The sequence below is a fragment of the Mus caroli genome, chromosome 3 (assembly GCF_900094665.2).
Source record: "Mus caroli chromosome 3, CAROLI_EIJ_v1.1, whole genome shotgun sequence".
In the NCBI taxonomy this organism is placed as follows: domain Eukaryota; kingdom Metazoa; phylum Chordata; class Mammalia; order Rodentia; family Muridae; genus Mus; species Mus caroli.
Window position 1 is genome coordinate 58,740,699 of NC_034572.1, and position 27,066 is coordinate 58,767,764.

Sequence of the window (27,066 nt, forward strand, 5' to 3'; positions counted from 1 at the left end):
AAATGATTAGAATTTGTGGCTCATATATTTCAGAATATTCTGAATTCGGGAAATAATTGCCAGCTGCTATGGATGTATTTAAGTGTTAATTGCCAGCGGGGGAATGAAGTACAGTAACAGAATACTCAGCTCTCATGTCCAAGCCCTTGCTTTGCTTCCCAGGGCTACTGCTTGGTCCATCCTTTGGTTCACTGGGCTTTGTTTCTGGAATAGAGTCTGGAGTATGAAAATGGATTTGCTCTGAGTGTCCTGTTCAGTTGTTTGTAAGTATATTCTTCTAGGAAAGCTGAAGGGTAGACACCTAGAAGTTTCTTCTCATCAGAAAAGCCATCTGTACGTCTAGTGCCTGATTTATTTGCCATTGTAAAGGCTGTGTCAATATACCTATGGGATCATGATCATTCTTGTGGCAGGGTAAAATTGTGAGAATATAATAAGTAATAAATTACAGGCACAGGAAGCAGCTCGCCATCTGTACGTGTGCATGTTTAAAATGCCTCTGATATTAGCAGATTCTTTTCTGTTTTGGATAACTCTCAATTTTGCCTAGCTCCATGGTTGAATGTTTCCTGGCTCCTGCTGGCTGTGCCTTCAAATGGAACATAAACCATAAGTTGTAAGCGAAACCAGTAAAAAAAAAAATTTGGTTCTGACTTCACTGGGAAGAAATTGAGTAAACCAAAATTTTTCTGGGTAATAGGGAACTTTTTACAGCAATAGGATAAGAATACACAGTCACAAAGTATTTTTTAAGTTGATATTTAGACTTTCTAAATTGATTTTATGTCTAGCACTCATGATGGTAATTGGATTTCTTTTTAAGCTGTGTTCAAAGGAGGAGGTATGTGAAATCCTTCTCAAGTGAGGAGCTATATATGCACAGCAGTCCAGAGGAAGGCTTCTTCAGTTACAACCGAACTCTGCCTGTGTCATCTGGAATGAGTGCTTCCTCAACCAGAGAATGCAGTTCCTATTGGGCAGCGCCTCTGGAGAGCCACATCCTTATGTCACTATGCCTCTGTGAGGAAACCAAGGTTCCAAGAATATAAGCATCCTGTTCAGTAGCAAAGGAAAGGGAAGAGGCAGAGGAAGAAGGAGCCTCATGCTTAGCTGCAACTTGCACATCTGTTGTTAAGTCTCCAGGGTGGTTCTAGGAACATTGAGAGGACCATGAAAACAAAAAGCCCTGGGATACAAATTTTACATCCTGTAATCTGCATCTAAATATCACTATTACCAAGACCCAATATGGTTGGTTCTAGGTAATAAATAGGAACCCATTGAGATCTTAGCCAAACTAAAGAGTATACAGTAATTTAGTCTTGTGCTATATGACTTTAGGGATATAGTCATGATATCTACAGAACACAAGCAGCAAAAGGTCTTCAAAATAAAGATATGTAGACACACACCCCACCCCACCCCCACAAGTGCTTCAGCTGAAGCAAAGGAGTGAGAGGAAGCTGAAGGCTACTCCTAAGTTACAGGTGAGATGTCATGACTGGGCTTTGTCTACTGGTGTGCTGCTCTCTCCACTGCTTAAGGATGTCTCTGATTCCCGTCTTAGGGAATATGAGCAAGCCCTTCAAAGGAAAATCAATAAGCAAAGGAGATCAGTAGACCCAAGGGAAATGACTAAATGTGCCTAACAGCTGCTACTACTCCAATAGAGACTTGTTTCATATAACATGAAAGCAGAAAGGATGGGGAGTGGGAGAGAGGCAGTTAAAGGGTGTTTGGAGGTGACTGTTACCACACTATGTCACATATACTTACGATGACACTTACTTCTTTTTATAATTAATGTTTGCTAGTTAAAAAACAAAAAGAGCAACCACATAGAACTTTGCATGACTTTATGAAGCAGAATAAAGGGGTTGCATGTGGGTCTTTCTCCAGGGCACATTTTAGCAGGCCTTCCTAGAGAGCAGATCTATAGATTGCTGTCTACCTTTTGGTTTTTATGACAGAGGTATGCTGTGGTCACTCAGGCTGGGCTGGAACTCACCATTCTCCTATAGAACATTAATGACAGCTTGGGATGTGTGGAGTATATCTAATGACATTCATTGTGACTAATAATGACATTTAGACGCTTAAAGGTTAGTATGTTCCAATAGTTTCTTATGAACATTACTATAGATATAAATTATATTTCCTGTGTGTATTAATGCATCCTTACGTAATAATGTACTTGAAGCTGAATAGCTACATGAGAAAAAAATTATTTTCTCTTAGTTCTATGGACTGAAAGTCTGAGATCATAGTAGCAAGCTTGGCCTCTTCTAAGGACTCTGCCCTGGACTGGTAAATGGTCCTCTGTTCTGTGTCTTCATGTGTCTGGCCCTGGTTCTTATTATAAGGACATGTGTCATATTAGGTTGGTGCTCAAACTTATGGCCTCGTTATACTTGTGATGTCTTAAAGACTGTCTCCAAATACAGTCACATTCTGACACACGGCAGCGAAGACAGGGCCTCTATACATGAAGTTTGGGATGAGATAATCTAGCCCATAACTATATCTATACATATATATGTGTGTATCTATGCAAATCTATCTATATGCAGGTTTGTGTGTCTATTTAAGCCTGAAATTCTCATAGTGTGTGACAGTGAAGGAACACACATTGCAAGCCCAACTTCCCCAGCTTAATTAGCATGTGGCCTGCTAGCAAACTTATTAGGAATGGGCACTCTACAGCCAACTGTTATTTAGCTTCCAGGCTCCTGAGAGCGACTGCTCCCTTAATTCTTGGAAGTATGAGGATGTCTGGGAAAACTATGGGGCTGCTGCTTGCCTGTCAGAGTGCCTGTGTGCTATCAGAGATGAAAGGCTCACTGTGGTCAACAAGAAAGAAGCCTGCACTGTGAGCATCCTCTGGCCTCAGATCTTTGATTCTCTATAAGGCATGGCCCAAAGGCTGGAACACTGGACCACACTCAAGAGGAGCAGAGGAAACTGTGGGGCTACCATTCACTCCTTTTCAGTATAACTGGCTGAGCTTCCAAGTGAATGCACAGGATTTTCTTTGGTGGTTGTTTTTAAAGAATGGAGTTTATCCAGGAAAAGGCATCTCCCCCATCCAACTCACCTTCCCCTCTCCCTCTTCGTTATTTCCTCATCACATCTCAATTACTTATAGATTGAGCACCTGCCATAGACCAAGCAAGCACTCTGTGTGGTCCTATTAGGGTCAGAAATGCTCTGCCTTGTATGTCTTGTTCAGATAACCTTTTCCCTGATCTAGGCTACGCTGTGCTTTTTGGCATTTCTCTGCTAGCCCTTTAATAAAGCTAAACACCACACTAGTTAATATATCCAGGCCTCTTAGTCCGTCCTATAAAGTCAGCAGCACTCTCAGCTGAACCCCTGCCCACCTTCCCTCTCCCAAAGCCAGTGGCCAAGTTGAAGTCCCTGGTTCCTGACCCGCCTCGGGTCTGAAGGGCATCACCTCCCTCCATTGTTCCAGGCCTGCTTTTTCCCCACTTTCCTTTTCTAAAAGCTCTTTTGATTCCTCCCACTTCTTCCTCTTCTCATTTTGACTGCTTTCCCGATTCACGTTGATCATCTCCGATGAGCTGGCTTAGTGTGCAAAAATAAAGGTTCCTATGATCTGCTTCCTCTCTACCCACTGTTTATTCCAAAGATTAAAGAAAGGTATGTCCCAGTATTCCTGCCTGGGTGAAAAGAAGAGGTGCCCACTTAACCCTTCCACCCTCACTCACCCTAAATATCCTCTGTTAATTAACATACTGATTTTCCTAAGGGAAAGAGTGAAAATATATAGAGGGTCAAGAATTTGATTCCACAATGTGGTTTAAATCTTATCTTCAGGTTCAAAGTTGTTAAGACTAATAATATCTTGAGTGGATCTCAACACAAGCAGAGTCTCCTTGAGGATTTCACTTCTGCAGCTTCATTTGCTTGGGCAGAAGTGGCCAGAGCAGCTGTTTTATTTATTAATTTATACAGGCAGGGTATGTCATCCGTGAACATGCTTCCCTGTACTCCTGATAATCAGATCAGAACCATGGGTCCTGCCACAGGGGATTCCATACCTTTGGGAGGGCTGCTGAGTCTTCGTGGGCTTCCTGAAACTCTGGACATTGTCATGTGTCCCAGTAGCCAAGTCAGATTATAAGAGAAGCTCCACTGAAGTGTGGTAATGGATCGAAATGAAGAAATGTTCTCCAGGCTCCTGAAATTCATTCTTTTTTCATTCTGTTGTGCTTAGCATGGGTACCACTCCCGTGGACACATAGAGTATGATTTTCAACATTATCAGTCTCTGAAGACCGAATGCTTTGTCCTTCCCACCCAGATTGCCTGCTCCTTACGAACTGAGACACAGCTTCCTAAATTCCCCTCCATATTGATCTCTATTGCCAAATACAGAGATGGATTCACAAATAGCGTTTGTTGTTTCTCCTTCCTTGACAGTGGGGTCTGTTAGGAATCACATTTAGAAAGAAGCTTTTGGAGAAGCTATAATTTAACTAAATTCATAGAACGAGTTATTTTTCTCATACTTCAAATGGAGAGATAAATTATCAACTAATTGATAGTTTGGTCTGAGCACGTTTCTTGAGCAGTTGCTCTGAATGGAACATCCAGCCAGACAAGAAATGCATCTTATATGGGTTCAGGCTCAGCTCACAGAACTTCTTGCTGCCCATCCCTGTGGCCATGACAGTATATATGGATCCTGTTACTTTCCTGACCTGTTTCTCCCCCATTGCACCTACCCCCACCTGTATCCTCCAGTGGGGAGGACCCATTGCTCCCTGCAGCATTCCAGATGTCTCTGGTATTTTAAATAAATTTGTAGTACGTTAGCAGACCCCACTCCATCCAGACTGCACTGTGGCTTTTCAGGAAACTTCTAACTTATCTGCATAAGAAATAACATGCAGAGGGGATATGAACCCTGACGAGGCTAATAGCTGAATTCCAAGCTGTGTTCCAGCAAGTCAGAAGAGTATTCACGTGTTAATCAGTAGTGTGCTGTTCTCAGAGCACCCCACTCAGCCTTCCCCATCTCAACTCTTGAGCTGCAGCAAAATTGGGTGGCATCTAGGCAGAGCCCCCTGATGGAACAGCCCTCCCAGTCCTGTTCCAGTAAGGAGTGGTCACAGTGATCTTTCCTCCAACTGCACACAAAGGCAAGGCGCTCCTTAAAGGGACCTCCCAGCTCTTCTATGCAGTCGCTAACCAAGTAAGTGCTGGCTCAGGAGACCCAGCTTTTGCCCGAGGATGAGTGGGGAGGGGTCTTGAGAAGCCTCCACCTCCGCATTCTCCTAAGCCCAGGAGGGAGGTAGTTGGCAGGCATAGTAGATGGAGACCACGGGTCCGCGGGGCCCTGCTTGCTGTTAGCTGCTTCTTGGGATGCTCCTCTCCAGTTGAGCCTCCTGCCTGTGATCCAGAGGGTGCTAGCAGCGCATCTTGCGGTATGCCTGCGTTGCTTTGAGCCAGCGCCCAGAAACCAGCCCTCTGCATTCAGGCACCTCGGACTGGCTCCAGGCAGGGCTGTGTGCAGTCACCATGAATGCTCAGCTCTAGGCTTCTGCACCAGCCTCCTGACCACATGGATCGGGCTGTTTAATCAGCCGAGATCACAGCCTGGGAAGATTGGAGAGGCTGATTCGCGCTCCAGCTGCCGAGACAACTTCCAGCTTGGCTGTTTACTTCTTTGGGTCCCGGGGACTCTGTCCTGCCCCTCAGCCTCTTCTGCCACTGTGTGGGTTCTGAAGTCAGCTGCTGGGACTCCTCTGAAGGCATCCAGGAAGGGGGGCAAGAGGGGTTAAAAGAGAGCTGAAATCCCCCCAACTGCTCACCCTCTGCCGACTGCCTGTGCTGTGGGGTTCTGAGAGGACCTTGCTCTGTCCTGGGAAGCAATGCAAGTCTCCATAGCCTGCACAGAGCACAATTTGAAGAGTCGAAATGGTGAGGACCGACTTCTGAGCAAGCAGAGCTCCACCGCCCCCAATGTGGTGAACGCAGCCCGGGCCAAATTCCGCACTGTCGCTATCATCGCTCGCAGCCTGGGGACCTTCACCCCTCAGCATCACATTTCTCTCAAAGAGTCCACCGCAAAGCAGACTGGCATGAAATATAGGTATGGTGAGGTCCCTCTGCCCGGGGTTTCTGTGTTCTTTGACGGTTCAGCCAGGCAGTTCTTCCTGTTTGAAAGTGACTTAACTCAGCGCTGGTTTGCTTAATTTAGAATTCTCAGGTGTTTGCTTTGAAATTAGCCTTTTGTGGGGGGAGAGCTGAAAAGGACCAAGCTGCTGTGCATGCATGAGTGCGATCTTTAAGATGTGGCCCATTTTGTATATTCTAAATGTTACGAACACCTTAGGACCATAATGAGTTCCAGAGAGCGGAGAAAACACACCTTAGAGCTAGAAACTCTTTTCTACTAGGACAGTTTGTCAAGAGCAGAAGTGTTTGTCCTGCTTGATGCACAGGCTGTCGATTCTACGCTTACGCTTTTCAGAATAGTTTCCCATCCCACGCTACACTCTTCCCTTTGAGAGACCGAGGCAACATGCTAAGCCCAGCTCTTAAGGAAGGTTTGTGGTAACAAGAAACACCTACAGCGGTAAATTAGAGACTGAACACTGCTGTACTGAAATCTAAATTACTGCCTGAAATGAATGAAGTGTGACTGTTGTTAAATACAGGGGATCAGCTTTTCAGTGCCCGTGAATGTCTGTGTCCCTGTCTCCTGTATCACAAGGAATTCATTGTTTTCATAGATAGAAATCTTCCTGTAGTAAAAACAGTTCTCCGTTCCATAATGCGATCCCTGCCACTTCATTATGTTTGCTTTGCGTCAGCACTCTGGACATGGACTCTGTAGTCCAGCTCTAGTTCCTCTGCACTTCTCAGTGTTTAGGGACCCAAAGAAGAGCAGCAGCTGACACATCCTCGGAGGTCTTCGGCTATTCTCATTTGCAGGTGTAACTGGTCATTGCTTTCCTTTTTTCTCTCCCTCATTTGCTAGAGACCAGATTTTAGGATAAGATGGATGAACTCCGGACAATTAAAATACTGTACGTTTAAGATTGTGCTGTCTGTATGAAGTAAGCCATTAAACTTCTCTAGAAAAGTTGGCCTTGATGAAAGTTTATCTGCAGATTTAAGGGAAGCCTCCCATTGCAACAGCAAGTCTTCTTGTCCTTCTGATGTTTTCAAGCCACTGAGAAAGAAAACCTGTCAACAGACTGGGAAGCCAGCCAGAGGAGTAGCTCTGGGCCACAACTGCCGGGTGAGGGCAAGCCACCAAATGAACCCCCTGACTGTGGTCCACTCCCTTCAAGTGTCAGCATTGTGAGCCCTCTACTTTCCTTTGCTTTTCTGATGGACAGACGGCCCCATACAATGACATCTCCAAATGAGACCCCAGTCTCTAGTGCTCTGGCAGTTTCTGTGTAGCTGCTGCGGCACAGATGTAGCCTTAGTCCTGGGCATGGTAGGTGCTGCTGGGCCAATAGCTAAGCTGCTGGGGGAGATAAGCTGTTGCCTCCTGGACAGAGTCCAAGAGCAAGACACACCAGGGTGAGGTGGCTCCAATGGGGACCTGCAGAGTTTGAGAGAACAATAAACAGTTTTCCCCTAAGGCAGAAGTTTAAACGTCACACCCCTCCTGTCTGTGGTCACACCTTCATGGTTGTCTTGCAGGGGATTGTCATGGAACAGTTTGGTCTTACTGGGCTTTTGCAGTCAGGGGCTCTCTGTTAAGGTTTCCTATCAACACAGTTGAACTTGGATTGGACTGTAACTGTCAAATTCCCCAGAAGGTCGGTGTGGGGAGCACTCATTTGGACGTCTCTCCTCCCTTGCAGCTAAGCACAGCTCTTCACTGACAATCATCTGGGTTCTTCAGCACTCTTGAGTTTGTGGTAACCAAACATAATGGTTCTTTTCCACTCCTCTTCTCATTCAGAGCCACTCCAGCAAGGACAGGTGCTTTATGTATGTGTGAATCCAGTTCACAGCTTTTAAATTCTACTGAGACTGATATGTCTGAGAGACATATGAGAAAGTGCCATCCTCATGCCAGGCTTTCTTAGGTGATAGAGGAGTGGGACAATTACTGTTGCTTGCCCAAAATAGTGGGAATATTTTTGTTTCCTGAGTTATGTTTTTGTTACATTGTTTTATCTAGAATATAACATGAGTGCATCGAGTGATTGTTAAGAATAAATAGTAAATGATTTTGTGCAATAAGGAATGTGATTGGCTTGTCTACAGAATCTGGGGAGTGACTGGTGGAATGAGCAAGAACAGTAAATTACTGATGACTTATGATTATAATGCTCATATTCTTGAAGACAGTTTCCACATTGGAGCTTTTAGGAATAGCCACAAAATCCTGAGGGGAATTGGGGGTCCGTGGATCCAGGAATCTTGTTCATCGATTCCTTCAGAATCTGAAGTGTCTGCTAAATAAAAAGTTGTCATAGGAATTTTGTGGATTGAAACAGTATTCATTCAGTCAGTAATAATGTATCGCCCACCTTCTCTATACACCAGAACTCTATACACCAGTCCTCAAATGCAGAAGCCACCAAGGCTTAGGAAATAGCTTCAAATTGGAAAAAGGTACCATAATTAGCAAGTAGATATTGGAATTTCCTGTTGTGACACACTCTTGTAGACCTATGCACTAAGGTGATACTCCTATTTGAGGCAACCAAATGTGCCTTTGTCTATATGGAGTGATTTCATCTTAGCCATGTAACTGCCCAGATCTCCTACTCACTGTGCAGAGCCACCCACTCAGGTTCAGCCTTGCTGTAAGGGACCAGTGCTCCCTGACAGTTGAGGATCTGCTTATAACCTTGAGAAATAAAGGAACTTCTGTCTGCTTCTATAGTGACTGTGACATTTAAGTCTCAAGTCTTAAGGGTAAGAATACCAACCATAGGTCAAGAGCTCATAAAACTAGAAGCTGAGAAACAATATATTTACACAATCTTCTAAATTTTGCAAATGTAATTCTAGTCACACCATGACTATGTACAGATCTTATATCAAATTGTCTAGTGTTTTCAAGGCTTTTGTGGAAAAAGAAACCTACAAGAACATGCTACAAATGTTACTGCTAGCGGAGTAACAAGGCTTCATTACATTTACTCTGGGGCTATCTATATCTAAGACAGTTCTGTGCTTTGGTAATGCAGGGCAGTTACTTGGTTTTTCCTATGGTTTAGGTGTGTGTTTACCACTGCATGATAGCTTCGTGGAAACTCTGCAAGCACATATGATAAATCTCCAAGTGGCAGATGTACCTCTGCATAGGAACCTTTCAACCCACACAGAGCTAATCAGTCAGAGGTTAAGCCAGGTTTCCTCACTGACCTTATTTTTTTCTGTTTGTTGGTGAGTTGTTCTGTTTTAAGAAAACTTTGTAGAATGTTACAGCTGCTAATGCTTGACATGGTTTGGAGCTTCTGCTATTATATAACAACATATTTGTGTTTATCAAACCCATCTTCCTGTTCTGAAATGATTGCTTTAGTTCTATAATAATTTAAATATTGATAGACTCAATTTAATCAAGAAATTTTGAGCCATAACAATATGACCTCCCACTCTATTGTTACATAAACCTGATTTGCAGTTAGAGTATATGAAGCTGAAGATAGGCTTTGCAGTATTTTAAAGTTTTCTTTGCAAAAGCAATATTTCACACCTGAAAAATAATCTTTAAATTTCATTAAGAACTTCAATTTTTTCTGCTTTAGCTAGCTGCATTTTACCATTAAACTTTAAAAAAATAATTATAGACACTTGGGATTTTTTTAAGTGTACAATTTCCATGGCCCATTAAATTTCCAGTGGTAGCAAAATGATACGATGGCTTCAAAACTTGAAAACTGATTGGTAAAACTGAATTGTTTCCAGTTTCACCAGCCATGCATAAGTTTGTTTGGATGTGTCTATGTGGCTTCACCACAGTGTGGAGTCAGTGTTTGCACAGTTACAAGGCCTCTTCCTGCTGTTGCCTCAAACCCATCGCTTCCTCTCTGGTTACTAGTGCTTGGAAGTCACCAATCTGCCATCCAGCTCTGAATTTCATTCTTTTAAGACTATTATATTATTGGAAATGGAAAGAATGTTGTCTTTTAGAAATGGCCTTTTCTCTCCTTGGAGGACGTTTTTCAGAGAAGTAGGGAGAGAGAATCTTGTAGCCACAAAGGGGGTTATATTATGGTATCGATGGGGAGTGAGAGTAAGACATCAAGACAAAGAGTGACCATCAGCAATGAAGGACCAACCAAGGAATTTGAACAGTGTCTGTGCACAGTTCAATTAGGCAACAATTACGCTGGCAGTTCTCCCAAGATCTAGGAGTTTAGATCTGAAATAAAAATAATGTGCATTGAATTTCATAGCACTCTTGCTCTTAGCAAAAATCAAAGCTGCACAGACCCTATCCCAGATGCTGCTTCTGTGCCACTCCTCAGAGCCGCATCTCTCAAGCACATGTTGCATTCATCGCCTGGTACCTCCCACAAATAGTGGGTGGATTTTAAATCAAAGAAATTCGGAGAAAAGATCAATCCTATCAACTGATTGCATAAAAAGCACTGTGTGTGTGTGTGTGTGAGTGTGTGTGTGTGTGTGTGTGGTGTATTCATGTGGGGAAAGTGGGAGAAAATGGAGAACTGAAAAAGATGCAGAAGAGCCAGGTCTGTAGTTGTGCTTCAGATGAAAATAGCTGAGCTTAGTCCAGAGAAGGGAGTAGCCTGGTTATTTAAAATGCCAAACTTTTAATTAGAGAAAATTTGGTGAATGCCATTTTGAGGCAGAGGTGTGGGCTTTCCTCTCTGCCTCAAAGCCAATATGGTGAGAATGGGGAGGTGGCGGAACCTTCCTAAAAAGTAGTGGCTGAGTCAATCTCACAGAGTTTATTCCACCTCTGCAAGGCAGCAGCCAGAAGTCTGGCATCCATGGGATGGTGAGAAAATGGTGGGAGGGAAGGGGGCCCCCGGATATTGTCAGGCAAACGCTGTCCGAGTTCCATGGCTCTGTAAGTATAGGGTAGGCGTGTGCGGCTATGTATATATGTGCTGTTGCCCAGACCTGAGCACTTGTGTATGTGCAGGAACTGATCCAAGGAGTCTGCAGAACCATCTCGTTCTCTTGGTTGCACCTCATGAAGCCATTAATCTCCAGCTCACTCAGTGACTCTCCTTGGAAATGTCTTCATGTTAGAGAAGTTCTGTTTTTCATTTCTGCAAACTTTTCAACTTAGGGGAATTGAGTAAGTGCTCTGAGAGGAGAAAGGGATCCTATCAAATTTGAAAGAGAAATCGAATTCCCAAGATTCACTTTGAGTTTTGCAAACTCCCTTAATCAAACTAACAGTCTTTCTTTGGTAGATTCAGAAGTGGATAGTATGAGATTTGAGGCAAAGAAATTTGATCAAAATAGGGGAATCTTCGTTTCTTTGATTGTGTCTCAAAACTTCTGTTAAGCAAGAAAAATACCTTTATGAGAATAATAGAATTCATAAACATTGGTTCACAAGTATCCATTAAGAATTTCAAAGCTGGATAATATTTGAAATGTAAATAAAGAAAATATCTAATAAAAAAGAACTACAGGCACATTATTAGTTATAACAAACTGATTGTTAATTAGTCAGTCAATTGTAACTAAGTTGTAAATAATTATTACAACTAATAAATTATTAGATATAACAACAAAAGTTTATGGATGGAAATCCACAATGTCCATAGATAATCAATTAAATTAGTGAAGAGATGAATATCTATTTCTGTAATCAAAAAAAAAACTGCAGTATTTTACACATGTCCTAAATAAATAAACATATATCCTTAATCACAAAAATAATAACAATAATAATAATACTTTCAAAACTGGGCCAGCAAGGTGTAGTGCAGGTCTAACAACTGGCTTCACCCAGAACCCACAGTAGAGAAAGAGAATTGATTCTTGGAGATATGTTCTCTCACCTCCTCACATTTATAAATAAATACTTTAAAGACTGTCAAAGCCATTGAGACAAATACTAATTAGACATGATAAAAATGATTTCATATCAGAGGCTAATTATGTTTCATGCTTAAGAAATAGTTCTGTCACCAGTTGAGAATTAGAAATCCTAATTAGAATTAGAAAATAGAGTATTGAGGACAATTTACGATGAACCTGAATGTACTGAAGATATTTTCAATATTGAAAGCTATTCATATTGATAATCTGATCGCTCTAACTAAATGGTTTGTCACTGGGGCTTGCTAAGGAATTCTCAGATACTAACTTGTGGAGCAACATTGCTTTAAGTAGAACACCATTTTCTCAGGTTACCCAGGAAATCAAGAGGACAATCAAGGCCAAACTTAAACCTCCTGACTCCAAGAATAAAGACTTTGATGGACCTTTAGCTTTTAGTTTTCAACTTCTGAGTTTTGGCCCATTTTTTAACATTGAGAAGAAGCAAAGTATCCCAAAGTGCCACCATGTCAAATCTATAAGGTTGTATATCCTAAACTGAGACGTGAGTTAACATCCAGATGATGGTGTGGATACCATCACAGCATCTAAAAGTACTAATGCCTCAGAAAGAGACTCACTAACCCATGGTCAGGTAAACAGACAGGGCCACATGTCAGTGCTAGGCAGAAATATTCACGTGGCACTGGAGACTGACACCTTCCATGTTACTAGAGACAGTTCCACAAAACTTGCCCCTGAAAGTGCGATTTGAAATATATTTAAACATCATCACAGGCTGGTTTTCTGTTCCCCAGATTAGAAACCAAACCAGAAGCCCAGCAGTGATTTTTATTTGTTGGAACTGACAGTTAGGGAGGACTCTGAGAGCACGTGCACGGGCCATCTGGTCCAGCCCCTGTGAGAAATCTGCCCTGCTTTTCCAATTTGCTCCATGCAGCAACTACTTATAAAGGCCTCTGAAGAAATATTGTGTACTCTCCTTTTACGGCAACTATGAAGAGTTGGGCTTGTCTTTCTCAGAATCAGATCATTCATTCATCTCTTAAGTCCTCAGCGTAAAGGAAGGGGTGAACATTTTTAGACCTCTTGTCTTTTGTCTGGACCCCCACAGTCTGGTCAGGGAGGGAAATGAAGACAGAAGGCTAAGGGTAAGAAAGCGAGGGAGACACAGGGTGGTTCACAGAGGACCAACCTCCTGTAGACACTGGGGAGAGGGACTTTTCCATTTGGCCCTTGCTCCTGTTTAGGTGGCCTGTCTGTTTTACTGCTGCACCGTCCAAGAATCAGTACACTTCTCGGTTATACAACAGCCCTTCTGGTACGTTCCCTCTTTAAAGGCTACATTGGAATCTTCTGTGCCTGTTCTCCATTGAAAGGAAAATGAGCTAGCTGTAATTTCCTGCCTCCTGAGAGTTCCGGCACTTGAAAACCATTACCACAACTCAGCTTACTAATTTCCGGAATGGTTCTAGCCCTCTCCATTCCTCCTAGATCTCATTTTATAACTCCCAATTGTGCTAATGTCATTTAAACCCGTCACAGGATGACCAACTCCTCTTTAAGCCATCCAATGTTGGTGGCATCTGGACAGCAGATAACAAGATTACTCCAACCAGAAACTTCTCTGGATCTTTGCTTTCCTTTCTTGATCAGGATTATTAATGGAAAGAGAAGAATCTGGTATTTTAGCTAATATTAAAAATGTGTTATGAAAGACTCAAAAGCATGCTAACTTTTTAGAGTAGAGGGGTCGAATTACGCTATGAAAAACTGAAGACTTTATAAGACCATCATCACCTCTAAAGGTTATTATGCTGCCAATTAAAGAAATAGAGAAATAGAAAAATGTTTAATACAAAAAAATGTCAATAGCAGCTAAGTATTTAGATAGGAAAACTAATGGTTTGTAGTATTTTTTATTTTATTTTCTCAGGTACTCTATTTTAATTTTTATTTATTTTATATTTTATGTGCATTGGTGTTTTGCCTGCATGTATATCTGCACGAGGGTGTCAGATCCCCTGGAACTGGAGCTACAAACAGTTGTGAGCTGCCATGTGGGTGCTAGGAATTGAACCCAGGTCCTCTGGAAAAACAGGCAGAGCTCTAAACCACTGAGAAGTCTCTGTAGGGTACTGCAGCATATTTTAGGCATGTAGACATAAAGGCAACCACATATGAATACTATTAATCAGGAAGAAAAATTTTCTGTATTTGTCATTAACATCTCTCAGGACTGCTGTATACCACGAGTGACTCAGCCCTGTGTGGTGCCCTAGCATCTACAGGCAGGCCCACATGGTTCCTCGGGGCTCTGTTATAATGAAAGCTCCCAAGAAGCACATTATAAAAAGTTCCCAGCTATCACTTCTTTTGAAGGTAGTTTCCACTTTAATCTAGGTTTTCATGTTACTGCATTTTATTTTTATTTAATATCTGTGGGTTAAGTCCACAGCAAGCTCATTATAACAATCAACTGCAGGAGTAGCATGGCTTTAATGAACGCTGCTTTTCCTTTAGCTCAAGAGCCAGCACAGTGTTCCTCTAGGGCATTAAATGCAACCAGAACTTCTTCTGACTTGCTAAGATAGTGATTCCTACCCCTGTTTGCACGCGCATTTCTGCATTCTAGTGTCTGTTCTTACTTACAAAATGGGAAGTGCTAGGAGAACTATTAGTAATCTTATTCCAGAGGGCTTTCATTGTGATGCAAAATATATTTGTTACATTTTAAAGAAGAAAAGATAAACGACTATTATCATGAAACCAAACACATCGAGGGAGTTGGGATGTATACAGTAAAACCCAACTACTCACTCAAAAATCACATGGAACACTGCATTGTGCTTTTACTCAAATACAATTTTTCTGGAGGTAGTCCTCTGAAAGCCGGGAGGCCCAGCTTGACACAAACTCTCAGGGAAACTCCTAAGTCAAAGGAGGGTTGTTTGAGAGTTTGATTTTTGTGCCAGATATTTCTTAAAAGGTTCAGTGGGAAACTTCTCTGGTAGTCCTTTAGAACAAGAGGTGAATTAAAGAGAGATACAGGGCTACTAAACAAAGCTCGGGCCACTGAGGTGGCACAGAGGGGAAATGTACATGCCATCATGCCTGGTGACCTGGGTCTGATCCCCACAACCCACGTGGTGACAGGAAAGATTCAAGTCATCCTCTAACCTCCTCAAGCCCCTCTCCACTCCCCCACCAAAATAAACTAATGTTTAAAAAAGCAAATTGAGAAATGTTATGTATATAATTTTTCTACTGTAATAAAATCACCACGGATCTAGTACCTTAAAGCCCTGTGTATTTTTCCTTTCACATAGAAGTGAGATATCCAAAGACAGAAGTCAGCAGGAAATGTTCCTCGGCAAGCTTCAGTGTAGAAAGGACCCCTTTCCCTCTTCTACCTTGGAGAAGTCACTTCTTGGTCTGTGACTCCTTCCTCCACCTTCAAGCAAAGCATTCCAAGTTCTGCTTCTGTCTTTACATCTTTTCCTAACTTTGACCCTTTTCTTCACTCTTTCAAGATTTTATCTGGTAATGAAATGCACATGCATGTGTCTGTATTTACTTACAAAATAGGAAGTGCTAGGAGAAATATTGGTAGTCTTATTCCAGAAGGCTTTCATTGTGATGCAAAATATATTTGTTACATTTTAAAGAAGAAAAGATAAATGACTGTTATCATGAAACCCAAACACAACAAGGGAGTTGGGATATGTACAGTAAAACCCAGGCTAGTCTTGGCAATCCAGGATAATCTTACCATCCCATTATACCTATAAAGTCTCTTTATCAGAGAAGAAAATAGATTCAGAGGTTCAGTGACTAGGGCAGAGATGTTCTTCACAGCCGATCATCCAACATCCTGCCTCAGATCATGTGAACATGTCTGTAAGAAAGCGGAGCTAAAGGGACCCTGTGGGAGTAAGCACTCCTTCTCAATCATGTTCACTAGAGTATAAGACTTGTTGAGGTGAGGCAAGGCGAGGCAAGATGTCAAAGGAGGAATGGGATCATTGGAATTCCAGAGTGAAGAGAGTTTACAGCTTTATCTCTGCATCAGAAATGAAAGTCCCAATCATACTGTGTAAACCTGGAGCGATAATGTTTCAACCGTTTGGGCTTTGATAATTACTATTCTGGTATCTGTTGCTGGAATTTGGCGTGTTTCTTTTTTTCTCTCCCTAAAATCTAGGCAATATTAATAGAAAAATAATATGATAGCCATAAAGATCAAGCTGAATCAAACCATCATTAAAATGTTCAAAGCCCAAGAAATGTATTTGCCTGCGGATCTCCAGACTGTAACCAATGATGTATGGTATTCTAACCCCTTTCCAGCACCAGGGGTCTTGCGCATGTGTAACAGCAGTGACTCTTTCTCCTGCTGCAGTGTATCTGTGGAGCCCCGTGCACCTCACATAACGCAACTACCTCACCTTTCCATGGTACCCTTGCTGTCTCTGCCTCATTAGTGCTGTCAGGCCCATGCTGTGGAGAAGAGAAGGAGTGTCTTGCCAGGATGTGAGATCTTCTTATGAGCCTTTATGTTATTCACTTGAAGGCACAGGTCATTTTATTTTCATCACAAAGCTGCTTTTCTTATTAATCAAACCCTGACATATTCTGACAGAAATTTCCAAATGTCTTCGGCCTGATGTAGTTTCCTCTGTGAAGCTCTGTCTTACAGACTGTCCTAGTCAGCTTTTGATTGTCTATTTGACACAGCCTAGAGTTATCTGACATGAGATACTTCGTTTGGGGAATCACCTAGATTAGTTTAGCCTCTAGCAATATCTGTGAGAGAGATTGTCTTGATTGCTAATTGATAAGGGTTGGGGGCACCCCACTATGGGTTTCTCCTGGGCAAAGTGATTCTGGGTTCTCTATGAGAGGTGGCTAACACCAGTCTGATAAAGAGCCAGAGTCTGAGCCAGCAAGCAGCTTCCCTGCGTGATTGCTGCATCAGGTTCTTGCCTTGGATTCTAACCTTGACTTCCTTCAGCAATGAACTCTAACCTGGAAGTGTAAGATGAAGTAAAACCTCTCCTTCCACAAGCTACTGTTGGTCAGCATAGTATCATAGCAATGGGATGAAGCTAGAATCTCGCTCATGTACAGAGGTGGTTCTTGGTTCTTTATATAACTCTCCAAAGACCCCTAGTATCCTATCACTACCTGGAATATTAGACTTTGAAAATTAGACTGTTGATGTGAGCTAAGAGTGCCAGATTTCATCTTGATTGGAGAGAAACATTAATGGCTACAAATGAAATTGAGTTAAGAGGCAAACTCAGAATCAGAAATAGGGAAATCAAGAGTTAAAATTCAAGCTCAGTTTATGTGTTTGTCTCTTGTAGCCAAATATTTATTTCCTCTAGTAGCTCTAAGAAACACAAGACCTGAGTGAACGAGAAATGAGCAAATGTGGTGAGTTCAGTAAGCATTCTTCAGTCTCGTGGCCCTTAGAACCCTGCTGCTGATCAATTGTGCTGCCACCCTGTGAGGCAGAGCTAGGAGGCAAAACATGGGTTAGAATGTAATCACAGCAGAAATAACTCTAAAATAGAAATTGATGAGCTTTGTCATAGAGCTCTTCTCTTGGCTAGATAACTACACATTTTTAACCTGTTACCACTTTCTCTATAAGGGCAGAATGGTGATACATTTAGAGTAAGAAAAGATATCCAAAGATACTCAGGCAGTACCCTGTGGATAGAAGAAGAAGAACAAGACCTACTCTCAGTGTATTCTAAATTATTGTCAACAGAATCTGTTGTCTAACCTGTGCTTAATGTGATGACAATGACACTGATTGCTGTTGACAGCAGAAAAGCAAAGCAAACAGACTGAGGATGCATGGTCACCCTGCTAATGACTCATCCTGATAATAAGTCATTGGTGGCCACTAGGGAAGCAAATGTGGCCAGCTCTGTGAGCATCCTTCAGTCTCATTTCTTCGCAGGAAAGCAGTTCTGCCCCACGGTGATATGACTAATCACAGTACTTCGTCTTATTTTAACAATTAGTTTTAGAAATACAAACATTTAAGGATAGTGGTGGATAATTTTGCTTGTTCATTGTTCCTGTTAAGCCTATCAGCCTCGTCTACATCTGTTTTCAGATGGAAATACCTTAGCAACGGGGTTTTCTGATGATTAGACTATATAAATAACACTCTTTTGCCAATACAATTCTCCTTTATGCTGATTGTCTCATGTAAACATTTAAGCCAAAGATTTGAACGAATTTAATTAGCATTGTCTTTAGGCTTGAGAGAAGTCTGAAAGGATGCCATCAATAGCACTGTATCCATCATTAATAATAGAAACCAGAGCAGAATTCAGAACTAAGTAATACACTGTGCAGTCTGCAATACTGGGCTTTTGGTTTCACCTCTCTGTTCAGGCTCCTTCTGGTCTTACTGTCTCTCATACTGAACAGCACATATGCTTTTGTGGATCACTTAGGATAGCTAACAGTGGCACACTGCATTTTCAGGCTGGGTTTTGTTTTTCCCTGTTGGCATGAAGCAGTGGAATACCCAGATTCTCTATGTTTCCATCTCTATAATACCAGAAAGCAGGGTGCAGGCAGGATCAGAAGTCACAGTGGTGCAAAGAACATGTGTTGAGAATTTCAGAGCTCATTATGAAAGCTACAGGCTGATAGAAAGCTCAGCCACTGTGTGGGGTTTTGGATATTTATCTCTTTCAATTCAGGCTATTATCTGGAAAGAATTAAGTGCATCTTCAAATGTTAGCCATCAGATTTACACCTTGCTCATGAAGTAACATTTCAAAGTGGTTTTAATAATAATTCATCATATATATATATATATATATATATATATCCACTATTCAGATTGAATGTATATGTGTGTACACATGATTTTTTTAATTAATTAGTTAATTTACTTTACATCCCGACTGCTGTTTCCCCTCTGTGTGGCAGGAAAAGTTAATGGTCTCATAAGAGCATGTTGCAGATGGGTACCATTGTAGCCATTTAATCAGCCTTGACTTTGCTATCAGGGCCTTAAAGGGGACCTGGCAACAGCTTTTCATGGCTTCCAGTTGTTTTGAAGATCGCATGAACCATGCTTGGAATGTAGCAGTTGTTAACTATAATTGTCATTGATACCACGTTTTCATAGAATGGTGCAAGAGGATAGGGAAAAAAGGTTTTTGATATGACGTTTTCGCAATAAATCCTAAACTTTAGTATGTATTGTTTTGGAATATGCCTGTTTCAATCATTCCCAGTCTGCATATGGCTACCTGGTATATTGTAAGTGATCAGAAGAGGTTTGCTGGATAGTTGAATAATTCGGTTTGCATAAGCTTCAACGGTTTCTGTGTATTTCCATAGAACCTTCCAGGCTTCCAAGACAGTCTTAATTCTCATCAGATCTTCCCTCTTCACATTCACAATTGTCATTCTTCCCGTCAAAGCTAGAAATCCTGTTTATGGACCTTGGCTGCTGAATAGCATGGACTGTCCTTCCTTTCTACCAAATCATCCTGCCATAATGACTAGACAGGCCCTGACAGTTATGCCTAGTTCTGTCATATTAACCAGTATCCAGCTTGTGCCAGGAAAGAATCTAATGTGGCTCTCAAAATGACATGACTTGCAAAAAGGTGAAAGGCACCAAGCAGAGTCAGAGCGCGGGGGTGGGGGGTGGGGGGGGGAGAGAGAGAGAGAGAGGTTATGAGTGCTTGTTTCATGTCTTGTGCTGATGCTAAAGAACACAAATGTCCTCAAGAAACATTTGCCGCCCATTCGTTCTCGTTCTGAAAGAGAAAGCACGGCAGTTCGAGGGGTCCTGGGGGAGTGATTGTGCACACGCTGCTTGAGCCTTTGGTTTTTGTTGGTCTTCTGCTAAGAATAGGAATTCATAAAATAGAGTTATCAGTTGATCCTTTACAAATCGGGGTACTAAAAGCAAAGTGGTTTGTAAAGCCGTACTCCCTGAGCAACATGTTAAGCCACAGAAAATATGGGTTGGAAAACTCTACTTGGAGGACCCTGTGTATTTTAATAAACAATGGTTATAGCTTTGTAATTAGTAATCCCTAAATATGATATAGAAATTCTAAAGCTAACATTTGTGGCGGTGCACTTTTAGTGGTGATCAGAACCCATGTACAGTGGGACTGACTGAAGCTTCTGTGGAGCATGTCTAGTCACCCTGTCCTTCTCTCCATGACTTCAGCTGCCTGCTAGATTGAGTTCCTGTCAGAGCCTAGTCACTGGGACCACTTGAGATCCCAGTTCCAGGTCCACTAGTTCCAGCCCCTAGAGATCTCCATTTTCTACGAAGATGAATCAACAGAGAAGGATCTGGTTGAGTTACTCAGTGGCTGATTAGGTGACACATTGAAGACGCCAGTCTGAGAGGGCTCAGGAAAGTGGTATGATTTCTTATCTGAAGAGAGTATGATTTTTGATTCCCAACACCTAAGCTCATTGTGGAGTGAGGTTTCAGAGATATTTTACACAGATCACAGGCTCTTTACGATACCCTCTAAAGGCAGAATCTCAGTGTGTTCTGCATAAAATGTCTCTGAAACCTCACGCCACAATTGAGATCTCAATATTCTGTGAAAGATAAATTTCCTTTGAGCTTGGAAGAATTAGGGATGGATGGGGTGTCCTTTGGATTCAAATTAGCATAATTCACACACATACACACACACACACACACACACACACACACACACAAAGTGTTAGCAGGTGTAGTGCTTTCAGTACCTGAGATTTTAGCCCAGGATTCTTTCTTTGCATGCACTTTGCAAGAATGGGAAGGAGAACTAGACTGAGAATCCAGGCATCATTTCAAGATGGGAAACCAGCCAAGCGGTACAATGACATATGCTTCGTAGTACAGAGATGAGTCTCCAGACTTAGCCAGGCAGAGACTACTGATTTGATTGCAGAACAGAAGTTATTTTTATGAAAATAGGGAGCTTCTCGAATTTGGATTTTTTTTTTATCATTTCATTTTTGTTTTCTACTGCCACAGGATTAGAAACTATTTTCTTGGTAACAAATCTCCCCTAACCAGTGTGCATTTCTTTTCACAAAAGATGAATCGGTGTCTTCACTTAGAACATGGGAGAATGTTGAGTTTGTTGTGCACATTAGACCCTAAAGAGAAAAGTAAGACTCAGTGTTTGTTTTGAGCCCCTATCATAGCTCTGAGAAAGAGAAACCAAGGTGGCTCTATTCATTTCTGGGCCAAAGAAAATGCAACTGTGTGAGTCCTGAATACCAGGAATTCCCATCACAGTGCAGCAGGAGGCAGAGGACAGGCTACGTTCTTGCTTTTAGAACTTCTTTTTCTACCTATTCATTATTACTCCAAATGGAGTAGGACTTCTGCAGAAGATAAAGTCTCCAAAAGAGCATCATGTGCCTGAATATGGATTCTTCATCACTAAGGCCAGTGAGTTCAAAAGAGCTGACTCATTCACAAACACTCCCTGGGCACCAGCTCTGTGCCAGGTACTGTTCTGGGTACTGATGATAAGGACATGAAGAAAAACAGAGCCTTTTACTTTGAAAGCTTAGAAATTAGAATAGGGAGAAAGAAAACCAAACAGATAAGTGCTTAGCATATCAGGAGGCATCACTTGTCATGAAGACAAATAGTGCAGAAGATAGAAGGTCAGGCAAGGGGTGTGATTTCAAGAGAATGTACAGAAATATTTTAAACAATTTTTTTTTTTTTTTTACTTTTTGAGATTTCACACAGGTATTCAATGAATCTTAGTTGTGTCCCAACTTACCCCTTCCAGTTATTCCCAGAACTCCCCAAGTTTATGGCATTCTTTAAAATCTTTTAAATTTTCATTATTTTTAATCAAATAAATCCAGTTAGTGTTTTCCATGTGCGCATGGGTTGAGGGTCTTACAGCAGGGAATAGGCAACCTTCCAGTGGCTACTATTCAAAGAAAATTGACACCCACTGCCCAAGTATTCATCATATGCTAATAGCTCCTTAGCTACAGATGTGACCTTGGTAGACCATCTCCCATCCAGGGTGGAATTTTTAACTGGCTCGATCATGTGTATGTCTTGTGAGGGATCCACTCCTGGAGTTAGTGCATGTGTGCCGCAGCCATGTCATGTCTGGAAGATAGCCTTTCACAGCATCTTCACCGTCACCCTGTTCTTATAATCTTTCCACCCACTCTTCCGTGATGTCCCCTGGGTCTTGGTAGGAGGTAGGCTCATACAAATATCTCAGTCTCTTATTCTCAACTTTTGAGAAGTTGTTCATCTTTGCCTTTACTGTTGCCCACTGCAAAAAGAAATCTGTGGACAAAGTTGAGCGACACCCCCATCTGTAGGTATAAGCACAGTTATTTAGAAGGAAGTTTGATGACATGACTATTTCACAAAACAATGACAGTAGATTCCTCCCTAGAGTCTATGATCTCCTTAATCATGAGTTTTAACTATGTTAACAGTACCAGATATGAATTCCATCCTGTGGAGCAAGCCTCAGATCTCATCAAGAGAATGATTGTTTATCCCTATAAACAGTCTTGCTACATTGCTCCAATGAGCACATCTTACCTCATAGGTCAACGTTATAACATGCAGGGGCCAACACTATATAAGACCACTGATGTCTTCTCTACTCCAGCACTCTGCCTAGTACCTTCCAGCACTAGGAAAGCTACCCAGCAAGGAGAGAGTTTCTTTATCAATTCAAGGTTGACTTCTCTGTGCCCTATAACCAAAATGTGTACTGTTTATAGCAACAGGATCTTACCATCTACTAGGCAACCAAGAGCAATATCGAAAGCATATATTGTTTTGGGTGCTTCTGGGGACTTCTTGACTAATAAGTCATGCGTAGGTAACCCATGGTTAATACTGAGATTTTCGTTTAATAACCCTTGTCTTCTGGAAGCAGCATTGTTCATACACTCAGGATACCTCTACTCAAATGCCTTTTTAATGGTATTAGCTTACAAACTCGTAGGTTTTTATTAAGCTTCTTCATATATCATTAATTTTGGTTAACCTTCCTCCCACTCCTTCCTTTCTCCTACCTCTCTGCCCCCACTCCATCCCCATCTAATATTTTATCCCCTAGGCTCTCCCTGTTCTCTTATAACACATGTGTTCTATTATCCTCGCTTATTATAATTTTTACTTGTGTTGTAATATCATGGATTTCCATACAGTCTTTTTTATAAACATCTTGGTTAACCCTTCCCCTGTCCTCTTGTTTCTCCATCCCCATCATCCCACAAGGCAGACCTTTCTGTCTCTATTATTATTATTCTATACTTTCATTTTACTTACATCCTGCAATTTCCATTTTCCTTAATGCTCCCACCACCAATGGCTCTATTCTAGTTTGTTGGCATTCACTTACACTCCAGGTAAAAACACACAAAAGATTCTAAACTAAAATCTACATATGAGAAAGACCATGTGGTGTTTGAAGTGGCTTGAACTGCAAGGATGGGTGGAAGTAGTGAGAAATAGCAGGCAAGTCCATCATGATATTCAATTTCCCTTACAAATAGAGCTTCCAATCTGTGGCTATTCATTAGAATAGTTGGCTTTAGATCTTGAGTGCCACTTATTCTTATTAATGCTGAGCAAGCCTTTCATCATTAAAATGTATGTGGTGGTAAAGTCTCTTTAATGGTTGCTAAGAGTAAAGCACTTATTTTGACATTTTTAATTTATTAAGTTAAAGTTAGAAAACATCTTATGGCCAGGCTAGGGAGATTGTTTTCTGCTTAAGCCCTGGCCAAGTATGATCCTTTAAAATCTCACATGGCTACCCATCTGGAATTCCAACTTCAGAGAACAAAGATGGGGATCCCCAGAGTAAGTTGAATAGCCAGATTAATCATATCAGCTAGCTCCAGGTTTGAGCAGGAAACCCTGCTTTAATAAAAAAAAGATAGAAGAGTAGTTGAAGATCATTCCTAACATCAACTTTGGCCTCTATATGCAAGCACACACCATATGCACCTTCCTAGATGTGTACTGATACACACACACAAAAAAAAAACATGAATAGACATATGTACCATGTATGCATATGTATGTGAAACAAGGTGGGCCTTAAAAGTATCTTACAGTCAATGTCTGGGCTCTTTTGGGTGTGACCTTCTGTTCTGAGAAACTATTGTTAAGTTATTGGTTTTGTTTTCAAGTGGCAGAGCATTAGCATTTACAATCTCTGGACCATCAAAGTCAATCATTGACACATTGACATACTGAGAATTTAACAGCATCATTCATGTTCATTTTGTTATTTTTTCTTTTACCTGGGAGTGTCTTATTTTTCTCTTGTAAGGATAAAGCAATCTGTATAAATTTCAAAAACAGAAATAAAAAATTTAATCAAAACATTTATTAAGAATTGGCATTTTAGCTGGGCTATAGTGGTCTTTAATTCCAGCACTCAGGAGACAGAGGCAGGAAGATCTGAGTTTGAGACCAGCATGGTTTGCAGAGAGAGTTCCATGACAGCCTACACAGGCAAACCCTATCTTGAAAAAAAAAAAAAAAAACACACACACACACACACACACACACAAGCATTATTGGCTTTTTTTTGCCTTATCTAATTCTTCCTGTCTCTATCCTATAAATATTAAATCCTCTCTCTCTCTCTCTCTCTCTCTCTCTCTCACTCTCTCTCTCTCTCTCTCTCGTGTGTGTATGTGTTATGCAGTACATATAAGAATGCCCACATATGTATGGATGAGTGTTTATAGACACATATATATGTTTGTGCATGTATTTGTTGAAGCCAGAGGCTAAAATAAGCTATTCTCCTCAGTTTCTCTCTACTTTATTTACTGAAACAATATCTATCTGAGCCCAGAGCTCACAATTTGGCTAGTCTAGATAGTCAGCTTACCTGGAGGTCCCCTGCCTCCAACTGCTAGCCATTAGGACTAAAGATAGACTACTACACTCACTTACTCACTTGAGGATACAAACTTCAGTTCTGACACGATTATGGAAAGCATTTTATTGACTGAGTCATATCCTCAGCATCAAAAATCAGCTTTTTAAAATAAAAACAGATATCCAATTTATTTCCCTGACAAAAGAACTCTGAATTTCTCAAATTTGAATTTGTCAAACTCAGGATCATTTGAACTTTTGAAAATCACAACTAAGCATCCTGCAAGTGCAGCCTTGTGCAGGAGAGCAAGGGTGCAGCTTTTCTAACCACAGCACCTCACCATACCCTAGTTGTTAAATGGCAGCAGCAGATGTTACAAATTGTCAGAGCAAAGTAGTCTATGCACTCTCCTTGTATCCCATACAAGTGAAAGATAAGTAGTTCTCATCTGTTGCATGTACAGCAACAGTGTATGACAGTATAAAATATATTTCTTCATTGCAAACTTAAATGAGTGAATTGGGTACTTCCCTCCACACCAGAGCCAAGAGGGACCTCAAAAGAATGATGTCTAAACTTGATATAGTGCTTTATAGCACTTGAAGGTTAGAGATGATGATAGAATAACATTTTAATAGTTTTGAAATACTGAAACATTATAGACTACGAAGTCCAGCTCATTCAATCCTCATGGCCAGTATCAATGAAATACCAGTTATATTTTCTAGGCTTACAAAGGATTTTTTTACTGTTCGAGATATCTTTTTTGAGCACACTGATTGTCAAGAGTTGCCAGTCAGTGAAAGCAGAAGTCTGGGCTTCATAATTTTAGGAACTAGAGAGACACATGAGTACTTAATGTAGTGTTTCCTATTGATTAGACAGTACCTAGGTACCTAACTCATCGCAGAGAACACTACAGCCAAACCAGCCCAGATACTATATCCATAAATTGTCCTTCCCAATTAATATGGAAGGCTTTTGGAGAGAAAGTGTGTTTTCCTTGGAGTGCAGTGGTCTTTCTTGTCTGGTAATCTCCCTAAGTGAATAAAGTATTTCTATGCTTATCAGAGCCAAGAGGGGAACTTTAAGACACTTATTATAAACTGGCTATAATGCTCCACCATGTTCAAATGCAGGTAGTGACAGAATGTCTTTCTTAACAGTTTTGAAGCCCATGGCAAGTGCCAGTAGGGATAAAGTTTCAAGATAAAGATGACTGGAATTGACCTGAGGCAAGGATATAAAGTATATGTAAGGTGTGAGCCATTTGGGTTATCAGACCCTGGATGCTGAGAACCAAGAAGAAAAGTACAGCTTCCAGACTTCTGCTGAGGGACCACAAGCATTACCTGGAGGAGGTATGATGTGATGTATTATCTAAGTGTCCATGGACTTGACTCATGGAGCATCCCATCCCCTAAGAACAGCTTACCATCATCCACCTGCCCAGCTATAGAAGAACAGAAAAGAGAATTTTATGTTTCTCTTGTTTTCTTGGACCAACACTAGAAAAATGTGCAAAGAAAAAGAAAGCTATGTCTCAGGTCCAGACAATGTTCCCCTTCCCCCACTCTTCCATGCTAATAGTGTGTGGCCTAAAGTAGAGCCTACTACTGATGGAGAAGAGAGTCATAAATTAAATATGAAGTTGATGTTTTAAAGAACATAGCTGAGTCTTAGAAAGTGTTTTAAGAATGAAGTAATTCAACACTTATGGACCTGAGCCAATACAGCCTCAGTGGAAGCTCTCACTCAGGGGAAAACAGGTGGGACCGGTTCAAAGCAGTTGAAAGCAGTGAGCAGAAAATAAAACCAATTGAAGTTTATATCCCAATGAGTTAAGGCAAGAGTATGTGAATGAGGCATAGGAAAGGGACAGACCAGCACTGACACAACTAGCAAGAGGGTTTGGGTGTAGCTTGAGTCTTACTATTGAACACAGGTGATGGGTGAGTGAGGCTGGGAGAACGGTGAACCATGTGAGCTAGGCTTGGCTAGTGCAGAGGCACAGGAGTATGGCAAGCTGAGTACAGGCAGCCTGCAGGGATACCCAACCTCTCAGATGAGAAGCTCAGCGCCATGAGATGTACTGGAAATCATTTCAAACTCTTCAATATTGATGTGATAGAAGAAAGAGTGCACAGAGCAACAGCTGTTCTGG

General features: G+C 41.4%; 1 protein-coding gene across 4 annotated transcripts in view; it reads left to right on the top strand.

Annotated features, from left to right (window-relative positions):
- Positions 1-27,066, top strand: part of Kcnab1 (potassium voltage-gated channel subfamily A member regulatory beta subunit 1) — a 420,837-nt gene that overhangs the window by 142,460 nt on the left and 251,311 nt on the right. The window contains exon 1 of one of the 4 annotated variants that reach the window (XM_021157441.2): positions 4,989-6,118. The exons of 2 other annotated variants lie outside the window; for them this stretch is intronic. In XM_021157441.2, the coding sequence (XP_021013100.1) occupies positions 5,898-6,118 (221 nt within the window). In that variant the 5' untranslated portion in view covers positions 4,989-5,897. Of the gene's footprint in view, positions 1-4,988; positions 6,119-27,066 lie in introns of those variants that run through there. One more of the 4 variants, XM_021157437.2, reaches the window with a different exon arrangement.